This window comes from Botryllus schlosseri, chromosome 16 (assembly GCF_051294905.1).
Source record: "Botryllus schlosseri isolate E-star chromosome 16, Bs_hap1, whole genome shotgun sequence".
NCBI lineage: Eukaryota > Metazoa > Chordata > Ascidiacea > Stolidobranchia > Styelidae > Botryllus > Botryllus schlosseri.
The window spans coordinates 10,790,840-10,805,108 of record NC_137251.1 but is presented as its reverse complement, the minus strand read 5'-3'; the positions used below and the strand labels follow the sequence as shown (position 1 = coordinate 10,805,108).

Sequence of the window (14,269 nt, the reverse complement as noted above, 5' to 3'; positions counted from 1 at the left end):
TCCATTCACGGTAATGTCTTTCTCGGTAATGTCTGCTCGTCCGTCTTTCTCGGTAATGTCCGTGTCAGTAATGTCAGTGATATACATTCTCGGCAATGTCCATTCTCCGTAATAGTATTCTCGGTAATGAACATCTCGGTAATAGCATTTTTGGTATTGCTTGGTATTATTGGTATTGCTTATTCGCTTGAATGCGTCGATGCGTTGAGTAACGGATAGTAAAATGTGTGATGCATGAGTTCCCACTTCCACACGCATACCCTATAGCAGAGTGGAGAGTTGCTTTAAAATATTCCGTCTATCGATTGTATAGGTTGTATTTGTAAGGGGGGACATCGGTAATCAGAAAATTACAAGCTCGAGTTAAAATTGTTGACGCTTGTCATGGAAAGCTTGTGTGCAAAGGCGTGAATCGTGATACCAGACTGTTTTAAGTAGACACTAGAAAGAATGAGCGACGCGGAATTGCGAACAGGTACGGCAAAGCTGATTTTCGGTGACAAAATTGTGGGTATATTTACTGGGAAAAATAAAATCAGTGGCGCATATCACTTTTATGTGTTGCACACCATGACAATAACATATCAATGTTAACGAGTCACTGCTGACAATATTAATAATATGCAACCATTTTGGTTATTCCGTGAAATTTAAGTCATTTTATTGTTGAAATTTAGTCCTTTCCAAATAGTCAATCTGATTACGCTCATGTGAAAAGTGTATGTATATAGTATAAGTCACCATTCAGTATTTCATTTAAGAGGGTTGGTTTTGAATAATATATTCATATTGAAATAAACCCAAATGTTTTCGGCTGACACTATTGCTTACCCCTGACGAGTGTAAACCGGAAATATTCGGAGTTATCCCAATATGAATGCATTATTCAATCGTATGTCAAAGTTCTGCACCTCCAAAAAGGATTGATTTCATTCGACGTATATAATTGACAGGCAATTCTAACTTTCCAAAAATCTAGTTGACCACTAGTTTGGGAACCCCTGATCTAAACACTTATGTTGTGCGCGCGAGGAGAGAAGAGAGGGATAGGTATGATGACCACTCTTTGTCACGGAGAAGGATCAGCTATGGCGTTTCATCGCCAAATAGTTTTTAATTACTCACTAGTGTTTACGGGAGCTGCGAATGACCACTTCTGAAATTGAGAAGTCAGACAGAGAGCAAACTTTTAGTGTCTACTGCCCAGTACACTGCACAGTCCACAGTGCACAATGAACATATAAAGAAATCATAACGTTTATTCTTCGCGGGAAAAAATCACCACGTCAAACCGAGTCAGTGTCATTTGCATCTCGGAATCTGTTACCCTATTGGTTTTTGTATTGCGTCGCAATTTCAGTCGATCGGAAAATTCACATGCCAACATCAAATATGTTGGTGGCTCGGCCTCGGTGCATAACATACGTAACGTATTTAGTGCAATATGCAATTTGGAAAGCGAAGAAAATTTCGCCTATCGTAACAGAAAGTCCCTTTGTAATCTCTCAGCCAATCGTGTCCGTAACATGCCAAACTGAGCTTGCGACATATAGGCGTTCAGGGTTAGCGCGACTTGGCAGATCATTGCTCAGGAACGGCATCTGATCCGCCTAAGCGGTGTCTTACGCATGGCGTAGAGCTAAAATAGTAGATCATAAATCGTAAATATGAACATCGGCCTGGTGTAAAAAGTCAATGGTATTCGAAACGCCGTGATTGCTAAAAATACGGGGTAGGGTCATTTATGCGGGACTCGTTGTGCGCTAGTCAACTTTCAAATATATGAAATATAATAACCACCCATAGATGGCATTGTCGTGTAACCGTTTCGGTGGTACATTTTCCACGTAAGCCCCGTCTCAGATCACTACACCGCGAGCTACTATTAAAGTCTGTCAGCGAGTCGATCACGAAGGGGTATTGGTAGATCACATGACGTCAGCCTGTCACCAAACCCGTCTTTTTAACTTTGCATGACATTGTCTCCTGGACAGAGTATGATACATTTCCAATTATTCCTGTGAATGTCCGCCGACCGTAAAAATGCAGCATGACGATGTAGTCCTGGTTAATAATATTCTTGATCCGTATATGGCAGGGGTTAGAAGCCTATTTCATCAAAGGAGCTATATTAACCCTATATTTTTAACTGTCAATATCAATCTACTATGGCGTCACAGTTAAATATTCGCGACGTCATGGCTTTAAAAAAACATGTTTTAAACAAGGACTTTGTTTAAAACATATTTGCATTAAACATACTTTTGTTTTAAATGCAACCCTAGTGGTAGGAATGGTGTTATCAACAAGAACTATAGTTTCACTCAAATACTTTAATTACACCAATAATGGAGCTATAATTGCGATAAACCTCGAATTATCACTGCGATTGTCAAAGCTATTCTATACATTTTCTAACGATTTAGTCAAGGTTACGCCACATTGGTTCGTGGAATTCACATTATTGCTCCGAAGAGCAAACGTGTTCGACATTCGGGTGGCGTCAAATGACACAAAATTTATCAGAATAAATGCATTTCTCACATATTTCAGGATAATGAGCCATGTTAAATAGGGGATTATGCAGTTTAGTGTTTAGTGGTCGAATTCGCAGCATGGTTACGGGGTCAAAGCAGATAGATACGGCTCTAAAACGAAAAATGGGTGCTGCCGCAGTGCTTGCCGTTGTTCTGTTTGCAATGTTTCTGACCCTGCACAGTGCACCAAACGATGCGAAAAGCGTTCTTCGATCTGAGCTCGAAACGGATGAGGATCGCGATGCGGCCAAAGCATCCGAAACGGCTGATGTGTTACGTCTCGCCCTTGAAGTTATTGATGCACCGGAATTCATGAAAAATATGGACGAACCACGGCAGAAATTCGACTTTATTATTGAGCCTTCAATATTGGAAGAAGCGTCCTCCGACACCGGTAACATACCAGTAAATTACGAAATTGAGATAGCAGTACAGAGGTACGCTACAATGTTCCATTGGTTGATTTTTTGCATTCGATGTCCTTTCTAGCGCCTCATTCAGCCTAGGAATGTTTACTCGACCTACATGAATGTCATTCACAAAGCCGTTTGTAACACAAGTTTCTTGTTTTGTAGTAGGGGAGACCGGGGACAAATGTAACACGGGACAAATGTAACAATCGACCTCACCGCTAGTAGGATGAAGAAATCGCCTTCATATTTTGAGTGCACATGCGGTAGTTATGTTTTCTAATATGCCTGAAGTGACGTTGAGCTACGACGCGAATCCCCGGAATAATTTCAACAAAAACGAAATTTTGGACCCTTGAGTAAATATTTTCTGGTCTGGAATAATTTGTTCTGAAGAAGAAAACCTTAACTGGTTACAATGCAATATATGTAGCTGGAACAATGTTACCATAGTCTACCGTGATGATAGGGAAACTAGGACTAGCGTCGCCGGGAAGGCACCATCCTGAGACATTAATCATGGTCGAGCGTGTCAGGGGAAAATGAAACACTCTGTTACTTCTGCCCCGTTATAATATCTTTTCAATGCTGAATATCTGCGTTCATACGTTGGTACCACCATTATCTACTGCAGATGAATCTTGCAACAGCCAGAAATTCAATACCAGAACAGACTCTACCTGGTCACACTATTCCTAACATGATACTCTGTCGGAACGGCCATACAAAAGTGGTGACGTGAATCTTAGGGTCCGGTTATTTCCGTGATTCTACTACCCTATCTCATGTTGATCGACTTTTGCTTTGTCGACCTTCAATGGTCACTTAAGAACTTGCCCATGACTGAATCATCATCCCCTGACATGGCCCACTTACATTTTGTCAACTGGTGTGAACAATTTATTTTAATTTTGTACAGAACAGAAGAATACCACTAGCTTTGATGCCCCACAATGTTGTTTCCTCGTTTTGCTACACAATCATCGGCCCCTTCAACAAAGATATTTTAGCCAGGTCGGTTTCGGACCTTCGCAGGTGACCGAATGCCCAACCCATTATGCACGCTGAACTACAGCACCTTGGTAGAAGAGGCCGTATATGTGTTGGGAGATGATGGAATGAATGCGTTTCTTGTATAATTTGAGCTCATGCAGAAGGTGCGAAAGATGATGATTTCTCCAGATGCAAAAATGCGATGGGGCGTAGCCTAGAAGCGTTCAAACTTCTCTTTTTTAGTTTAATTCAATAGTACAATTTGTGCTCCCATTATTGTTGTTCATTTCTGTTTGCTTTTAGTTATAAATATAACACTGTTACAATTGCCCCGCATGTTTGTTACAATTGCCCCGGGTACGGGGGCGATTGTAAAATTTGAGCGACGATTTTCGCGACCCAAAATTTCTATGATTGATTGAGTTCCATTTTAGTTTTTATAGCAACAATCGAGTTGTTGGCTTCTTTATATAAAAGTTTGGAAATGAAATATCCACGAGAAAAACACGTATTGTTCGAAAATACAAAAACTTTTACAATTGTCTCCGGTCCCCCCTAGTCCCAATGCATCTTCGAGTATCCGGATCAGACCGATCCAAATACACTGCTGCCTATATATAGGATAGCATTTAAAACAAATAATGTTTTAAAACATTGTATAATTATGCCATTATTGTGTAAATACTTTCGATAAAACATGTAGTGTGAGCCTACGGCGATTTGCACCCCATATAGCCGACGAACAATATGGAATGGTTAGAACCCTCGAAATCGGTGTTCTGATGATGATAATGATGATGACTGCCGACCGTAAAAAATGTTGCAAAGCGATGTAGACCTGGTTACAGATATTCTTTGCCCGTTTAATACAGCGGCCAGAAGCCTTTTTCGTCAAGGGGACATATTCACCCCCATGTTTTAAACATGCTTGCTTCAAATTGATTTTTGTATAAATTTTACCCTACTTCTATCCGGTATTAAGTCAGGTTCATTTCAGTACCTGCCAAGACACTCGTCCCGTGCTGTGCTTAAGTCAAGCACCGTGTTCGGAATATCATCGTTGACAGGCGATGCTTTGCGCAGCGGTATAAGATTGCATGTTTTGCACAGGAGGGCACGTAACAGCAAAAAAACATCACTATTTCAATTCCAATCACGAATTCTATTTCAGCACGGTGGACATCGGTGGTGCTTGTGAAGTCGGCGCAAGAAAATGTAGACCGACGGAATGCCATTCGAGAAACATGGGCAGATCTAGTTACTTACGACGGCTCGACATTCTTCACTGTGTTCGTCGTAGGATTGAAGCCCAGTGACGAAGGGAAGGAACCAGATTCCATCGTCGAAGAGCACAACGCAAACGGAGACATCTTGCTTGTCGATATCCTCGACACGGACGAGTGAGTGAAACTTTACCAATCCGACAAATGCATGCGTTCCGAAGGTTTAAGTCACCTAAAACATAGCGCGGTTATGCTTTGCTAAGCGCGACCTGTACGAAAGAATCATATGGCGGCGATGGCGCAGACGTAATTTCTGTCGAGCGTTTCTTAGTGGAGTCGATGGTAATTTTCTAGACGTTTTATTTCAAATGGTTAGTGGTCCATTTAATTGACACTTGCATTGGTCTTCACAAAATTTAAGTCTGATTTCATCTGTTTTGTCGCTGATGTAAACGGAGTTGTGTCTACATTCAACTTCCACGGCCCTCATCGGCTATCATGAAAACATTTAGGTGTTTAAGATCAAGTTTTGCAAGAATATTATATCCAGCACCCAGCAGAGGTGTAAGAGGGTTCATATCAGCCAGATAGATTCTGACCCTGATACGGAGCCATAGTTTGACTACCTTCGGTATCTATAGTTTGACACTGCGGCCATATGCAAGCTCCACAAAAATTTGCTTTCGATTCTAACCAAACGGAAATGCCAGGAACATTCCCTCGCATCTATATGTAGAATTTAGCCACATGAGAATTAGAACCAAATGTCGTAAATAACGAGACTGTTTATTGTCACCAAGCAAAACAAAATTTGCACAGTGCATATGGTAATGTAAGCTAAAATCCATAGATGATATATCCTCGAAGATTCTTCCAACTCGAAAGACCTATATAGTTTGACATCAATAATCGTCAGATTATATTTTTACGCGATCAAGACACACACAATGTACAATGCGATACACAAGACACAATGTAATGAACAGACAGGAGGATGCCGAATCGATCAGTTGCGGTCTCTTAATCTGGCATCCACCTCGGCTCAAGGCCTAAAGTCTCTGCCCGATGTTACAGTTTTTTCGATGTTAATCTTTAATCAGCAGTTCTTTCAGACGCTCTTTTGCTGCTCTTTCCTTTCTTTATGAATATGTTATGTATCGGGTCTTTTGGTGGACATTTTTGTCGCCTTGAGAACGGCAACACGGGGAAGAGAAGCCCATGCAGAAAACCTCTGACGGTGGGAATCGAACCCAGACCGTCGGCGTAAATGGCGTTGAAGCTCACCACTACGCAAAATTAATTTCAGAAATAACCCTGACAGACTATAGATAACTAACTTACGTACCTACCGTAGGTTAGTCATCTATAGTTCGACTAAATAAACACACTTCAAAAGGCAGCTGAGTTAGAAAATCATTCAGCTTAAGCGACGAAGTTACCTGGCCAATCAGTCCACACATGCGTGCATTGTACTGAGAGTCATCGTAGTAGACAACGGGATTGCTAGCGATTGCGTCGTACGTCGTATAGATGCACATAACGGGAGATAAATCAAATAAGTACTCTGTAATGAAAATATGCGTCTGGGAGGCCGGAGTTACTAATAGATTTCACTTTGGCGTAAATCTTTTTTCAGACATATCCCAGAGAAAACTCTCGCCAGCATGCAGTGGGCGGCGGACTCTCTTCCGGGCGATTGGATTTTTTCAAGCGCTACCGACGACATGGCGTTACACGTGCCGAATTTTGCGCGATACATCGACAACAGCATCAGCGAAACACTCGTAAAGGTGCAGAGCGCACCGTCAACTCGACATCTTCCCATTATGTGCGTGTATAGCTACAAAGAACGTGACCCTCCGGCGAGACGTCCCACCAGCGAGTGGTACATGTCGAAACTGAGGTATTCACCGGAGTATTGGCCTCCCTATTGTAGGGGTGGATGGTACTCCATGCCAGTTGAGCTGGCTGGAAAGCTCTTCCGGACCTCACGGCGAATGGAATACCTGATCTTGGACGATGTCTGGATCACCGGGTTGATGAGGATAAAATATTTGGCTGGGGTGCGATTAATGGGAAATCACATTGCAGCAGAAGCCATATTAAGACTTGCCTTGCACGCGGCCCCGCTAGCGTTACGAACGGATTGGGAATTGGGTAAAAACATGAACGAATCGGCGGCCCAAGTCATCGTGAGCCACGCGTGGGGAAATGTTGAAAACCGGGAGGTGAATGTTCCGCAAATGTTGAGAAACAATTGGGAGAAATGGTCCTGCTCTTTTCCTGAAGAAAAGGTCGATTCGCTCATGTGACGAGGTAGCGGCGATATATAATATACTATGTACTATTGGTAGTGACGTGCAATCGGGGGACGCAAGTGAGGCAGTAGGCCAACCTAATCTGTTGTCAGGATTAATAAAAGAAATTACAAAACCATATTGGTATTTTCTATCGATCTTCTTGAATGGCTAATTTGGAACATTTTACACCCCAAATCAAGCAATTTTCATGTGTATTCTTCAATAATATAACGTGGCAGGAGAGGTGACGCACAGATGATTCTATAGCCTCGTCTGTGATGGCGCAATTCACCGTAAACATCTCAGAGTTATTAGTATCAGTCGAATGCTATTGTCGCACTGATTCTGAAAATTGCAATATCAACAATGTCATAGCACTGGAACGCGTGAAATCTCCGAAATCCCCAAGGAATTTGAAATTAGCCTTTGTTATGTACAATGACCGCGCAGAGAAACAATAACCGATGAATTTGCTTGCTTCACCGAGTGTGGCGGACCGACGGTGTGGCATGAATGGTGGAGTTGCGACGGCCAACCGGCATAGTGCAGAGCAAATACTTTCCTTTATTGATGTATATCTGGCATGCATTTTCCATCAATACCTACCTTCAATTGTAGATATGCAGCAGTGTTGGTTCAATTACATTAAATCAGTTCAATTAAAATTACTCCATGCTAGATATATCAAATTACAATTACGATTACATGAAAAATATAATTGATTACATTCAGCTCAATTACAAATTACAATAGTATTGCTTCTTCTTTTTCGACGTCATCTTCAATCCAGCTGTTTCTAAATCGTGGATCAAGAGGAGATGCAAGTCTGTTGTCAGGAGAATTTGTATATGGCAACAATCTTTTCAAAACAGGGTCTTTAAGATTAGCTGTCAGTTTCTGGCAATAGTGGAGATTAGAGTTTTTAGTTATTCCATTGCTTTCAGTAAGCCAAGCTCTGCCGCACAAATGCTAGAGGATGTTGCAATATTTTCTCCTTCAACTTGCTGCATTGGTTCCTTGAAAGGCAGTAGCACATTCATAAGCTCACTCAATTCCAAATAATCTTGATTTGTTATTTTTTCCGTGAATGGATCAAGGTGAGAGCCGCATTGACTTCTTCGTGATCCTTTAAGACAGGGTTGTAACCAAGTCACAAGGCTTCGAGTCACAAGTCAAACTCACTATTATAGTTTTGACTCGAGTCAAGTCGAGTCATTTTCAATTCATCATCGAGTCAAGTCCGAGTCCAAGTCATCGAGCAGAGGGTCAAGTCCGAGTCATGGTGTTATGACTCGAGTCCGAGTCCAAGTCATTGTGTTGACTCCTCAGTTACCAGTTAAAGTCTTATTAAACTCACTCTTTGGTGATATCGAATGGTTAGCATTTATAATATACTAATTTCCCTCACTTTTAGAAGATTTTGGTCGCATTTTCAAGTACCTGTACCAATACACCAAATCCCATTACTTTGGTTACTTTACGATTCTTCGAATTTATAATGAAATGTCGGTCTTGGCCGTTTGAATCTCGAGTCATATGACTTGGTGCGAGTCATGAGCAATGACTCGAGTCCAAGTCGAGTCAATACACAGATTGACTCAAGTCGAGTCGAGTCATTTCCGTATTTTGAGAAAATGACTCGAGTCAAGTCGAGTCATCAGAAAATCGTGACTCGAGTCGAGTCATGCATGACTCGAATCATTACAACCCTGCTTTAAGACACTTTGCAACATAACAAGCTGCGAATTACATCTAATTGCACATTCTGTGCTTTTACCAATATTTTTTTAAGTTGCAAATAAGAGGTAGCATTAACAGACTTTCTTACTGAATATACAATTTTGGCCCCTTTTCCAGCTGCTTCACAACGTAAGACTTAGCAAACTCTTCTTCCAATTATTGAATAAGCGTTGGTATGATGGGAATTTCTAAATATGGAGCGGCTTGGTATTACATATCTTGGTTCAGCAGTCAACAGAGGTAGTCAGTAACGAAGTGCTTCTACTTCTTGGAAGTACTCAAGTAGTTTTCCTCTACTTCTGGTACTTACTCAAGTAGATCTGATTTTCTCTACTTCTACTTCGTAATATGTTGTGGTCTACTTACTTATTTTTCGCTATTTTCAGTTAGTCAAGTAGAAGTAGCTTAATCCCCTAATACGAAAGATAGCCTGAGGAATTTCGGGGCTGTTTTCACGGAGCACCAACTTTTAATATTCATAAAAGTCAAGTAAAGCGCAGAAATTTTGTTGCGCTTCCCGCACAGTAGTTATATGGAGTGACAAATATGTTTTCATGAAAGTATCAGTGAATATCATTTAGTTACCGGATTGCTTGATTCCGCTCACACCGCATCGTCGCCCATACCAAATATTTAATCACAGTAAATATGGGCATAAGATTTGAAACTACCGATTCGCACTCTAGCAATTACATATCATATCGTAATCCAGCAGCACATGACGTGTCGTGCTAATCTGGAAAATACGGCTTTTTTTAACGTTACACCTGTTTTAGCAGATCACCTTTGACGCTTTATGGACAAAAGACATGAAATATATTTCCCGCTTTTTAGAAGTGGCATTTATATTTCACTTTCAATTCTGAGTATCATACTTTCAGTTCTAATTACTTTCAGTTCTTTTGTCTGCAGAACATACATGCTGAAGCATAAAAGCAAGCGTATTTTTCGAAAATAAGCTAAACTAAATATAAATTTTACGATCCACAATAATTGTTATTAACGTAAACTAATCGCGCAAAGTGTTGAAACCGTATCCGATACAACTTATCCGTATTGCTCTTCGCCTAAACTTGGGGCCTTATAATATGGGGTAGGGCGCCATGCCATGATATTCTCTAAAACGGGAAATTCTAGTAAACAAAGGGTTAGTATCGCATTTGCATATCAATACTATAGTTTGCATCCCATGATGCGAAAGAATGCATATTCTGTCAAACATTGATACCTTCTGGGATGCATCAATACAAATCAAGCTCTCTGCACCTTACGCATAGCTCAATTTGCAGCTGTTGACAGTCCATGAGAACGAATTAAGACTGTTTTCAAAACTACTTACTTACTTGGGTAAATTTAAAGTCAGTCAATTCTACTTCTACCTCAAGTAGTTTTAGGTGGCTTACGGAAGAAAGTACTTCTACTCGTCCTTGAGTAGATTTTTTCGCCGCTACTTCTACTTCTACTTGAGTAGCTTTCTTGTCTACTTTGACCACCTCTGACAGCCAACAACAGATTTCTGAATTATTGACTATCTACAATACTTAATCGTAACTGATCACAAGCTATTGATCTGAGCAGAGCTTTTGTTAAAGGTCAACTGCATCTTCAAAATGACTTCACCTTATTTCGTACATTATGTGGTTAGGAATATGAATAAAATAATGAAAATTGAAATTACCTGATAGTTTTCAAGTAATTTGAATTACAAATCGAAATTCCGGAAAACGGAAACGAAATCACCCAGCCGTGAAATGACGTCAAGTAGTTGACACAACAAAAGTCCTTGTTATTTCTGTTGGCTGCTAGGTGGGATTATTGCTTAGATTTGCTGTGGATTTGGGTCTTTGAGTGGGATCATGAAAGCTGTGAAGGAGATAATTCATAGAGTCAGATGTTATGTCGCGTATGGTTGGTCGAATACGCAATATGCCGTACCTACAATGCATTGACATCGCCGCCAAAACCCATCCATATACCGACAGGCGACCGGACGCCATTAAGACCAAAAGTGCGGACTTATAGACAACCAAAGGCAGAGTCATTTTCAAATGCGAATCACTAACAAGTATCTTGCTTCAATGAAGTATCCGAGATACGCATCACGCAAGAAAACTGACTACTGAACACGGGCAACTCTTGCCGACGTACTGCAGTAGTGCCGTTCATACTTTATTTCCACGCACCAGTGAAATTGTGGTAATGTCAGAGGAACGCACTTCTAAAGCTATACAAAGTGTCCGAAATCGGTAAGTGAAAATGTACTGTGTCAGCTATAGTTTTGTAAGAGTGTAACTAACCGCTTATAGTATAGTATTGACTGTGGTATGGTAGTCATCGAAGTATTATTATTGTTTACACTCACGTGCATGTGCAAATAACTGAAATATGTATGCCTTGAAAAACTTGTAAGTAGAAGTGTACGTAGTCTGAAATAAAAACACTTGAAAATCAATTAAGGAAAAAAGATCTATAAATGCATTAGTTACTATAAAGGGAGTTCATAACCTGCTGACTTCATGACGTATAATGGTTATATATCGCTGACCTCCTATTAATGGAAGAGTTGCTATTACTTTTGAAAATACACTTCTTTTTGTGTACGGTACATGTGCGGTCATGTCATCATATTAGTTACTTTAGTTATTGAATGAGGAGTGTCACTGTCAGATATCTGTGACTGAACCTATCAATATTGACCGCTCAGTAAAAGATGAAAACTTTTCACTATCATCATAATAGTCGTAAAGTTAGGTAGGATGCAGTTGGCAATCCTTCATTTTTATGATACTTCCGAACAGCATTTAATATAGGCCTACTGCCTTCGATTCGACTTTGTTATAAAACTCTGTGATATTTTTACTCCTGCTCTAGATTCCTGCAATGATGAAGTTGACGCATTCATTAAAGCAAGACCAGAAACGGCCGAGTCGACCAAGTCTATTGTGATGATTCATCCTCATTCGACTAACGGCATCGTCAAAATTAGTTGAAAGAAGCTATTGCTTGACACAAAACTCTATATTTCTCTCCCCGACACAGTATATAGTACTATTGATGGATTGGTTATGTTGCATTTATCATTTTCAATACAACTATTCCTTCACGAAGCATTGTAAAATTGAAATCCTTTGAAAGTACTGGATTTAATCGGATGCGCAGACAGGATTTTTCGTTGGCTTTTGTTGCAGAATCCCAGTCCCAAGCAAACAAAATTTCCGTGTACAGTTTTTCTCAGCTTCCTGAAAAGCGCAATTGTTGTGTTACTGACGGGTAATTATTTGACACCCGACTCAACATTTCATGTAAATGAGACCAATGTTCCCTCTAAGCTGCGCACGTGCGCAAATGCGCAGTGCTTTCACGGTCTCTGCGCACAAAAAATCTAAGTTGCGCACAAAAAATCCGAAGTGATGACCTTTTTTTTAGTCGTTACTCACTGTTTTCCAAGGGTCTGCGCAGTGAGTTGATGAGTGTGCGCAGACCCGTCAAAAATTAGAGGGAACATTGAATGAGACTCATTCGCTCATGCATCAAACTGGATGCTATAATTATATGACAATATTCCTGTTGATATCTATAGCGAGACAATCTCCAATACATACTGCTGATTGAAATCCTGATAATGCTGTGATGCACTAATAATTCATTCGTTGCTCGATGGACCTGTTTGCAGCACTTCAACTCTCCCCTGATAGTTTGCATAAGTTGGCAACCTCCATCCTCTCAACTGTAATTGATAACACCAAGATTAATAACTGGAAGGAGGTTCTCCACCAAAATACACGTACCGGTGTATTTCATTTGGTCTAGACAAGCGGCTTAAGCTGAACAAGCTAGGCTGATCATACTATATATCACTAACATCCTTAGGTTAGTCATCAATAATCATACTCAAACGACCCCTCGTTTTCGGAGCAGCAAGAAGTTCCACTGATATGGGATCGAGCACATCAACACTTGAAACGTGTCCTCGTTTCAACATTACTTTCGTAAGTGAGAGGAAAAAGCATACTTACATTCGACATCTGAGTACTCGGACTCGCCTGGTGAATCCATTACAAGCGAAACCTCCGCCATAACTAACCAAAATAAGCGCCCTGCTACTGCAAGACCGCCATACCGCCATACATCTGCAGCGGCCAGAAGAGATGTCAACTACATGACGTCACAATGAACATTCCGCTTTTTCTGTAAACATACCAATATTGGGACTTTCGGTCCAAATTACGGCAATTTCCGATTAGTTTGAAATACGGAAAGTCGGCAATTTCGGTATGAAAAAAAAATCTGAACATGATTCCGCAAAGTTGTCTATGAAGATGCAGTTGACCTTTAATGCTTTTTGAGTGGCATGATATGAAGCAAATATGCTGGGAAGAAGTTTGAAAAAATGACTCGATATGTGGTTGTGGTCGAGTCTGGTCTGCCTTTGTCTTCTTCGTGTTTTCCTGGTGTTTTCTTTTGAGCTTTATATATTTAGGATAAAGATTGGGAGAACATCTCTTCAAATGCGTGATCAAGTTTGATAAAGCCTTGGTTGAAAACTTGAATGCAATTGTTGCAATTGTTGCAGCAAGCCTCAGTACCGGTGAAACATTAAAAAAAAAACTCTGACAGTGATGTAGGAAATTGTTCAAAATTTTGAAATGGAGGGTTCCGAGTCCGTAAGAGGCCCTGGATATGCCACTCTTTGACCCCACAAAGACGTTGTTTCAGTTACCACAAGCATAAAAATTCCGGTCGTTATGAAAATTTACAAATTCAGCAATAATGATAAATAAGATGCGAATTAAGTGGCAAATTAGGAATTTATCAAAAAGTCATATTATATCATCAAAAGAGCCATATAGGCTCCCGACCCGTGATTTATAATATATTGTTATTTACCAAGTTTTCTGTTGCTACTGAAGTATGGGAAACAGTTTAGCATGGTTGAATTATCTAGTTAACGAGTCACACATAGCACACCTTTGTAAATATGCCTAATTCTTTTATGTTGTGCTTGTCAGGTATCACCGCTTTATCACCTGATGAAGAAGAGCTCCGAAAGCTCGTGTAACTATAAT

General features: G+C 40.4%; 1 protein-coding gene across 2 annotated transcripts; it reads left to right on the top strand.

Moving 5' to 3' along the window:
• Positions 1 to 254: 254 nt before the first annotated feature.
• LOC145458425 (beta-1,3-galactosyltransferase 5-like) lies at positions 255 to 8,213 on the top strand. Of its 2 annotated transcripts, XM_080336789.1 has the most exons (4): positions 256 to 475; positions 2,720 to 2,931; positions 5,112 to 5,340; positions 6,800 to 8,213. In XM_080336789.1, the coding sequence occupies exons 2-4, from the start codon at positions 2,850 to 2,852 to the stop codon at positions 7,473 to 7,475; spliced, it is 987 nt and encodes a 328-aa protein (XP_080192915.1). In that variant the 5' UTR covers positions 256 to 475; positions 2,720 to 2,849; the 3' UTR covers positions 7,476 to 8,213. The 2 variants fall into 2 exon arrangements, with proteins under 2 accessions (XP_080192914.1, XP_080192915.1); XM_080336788.1 differs by having other exon boundaries at positions 255 to 2,931.
• Positions 8,214 to 14,269: the final 6,056 nt, after the last annotated feature.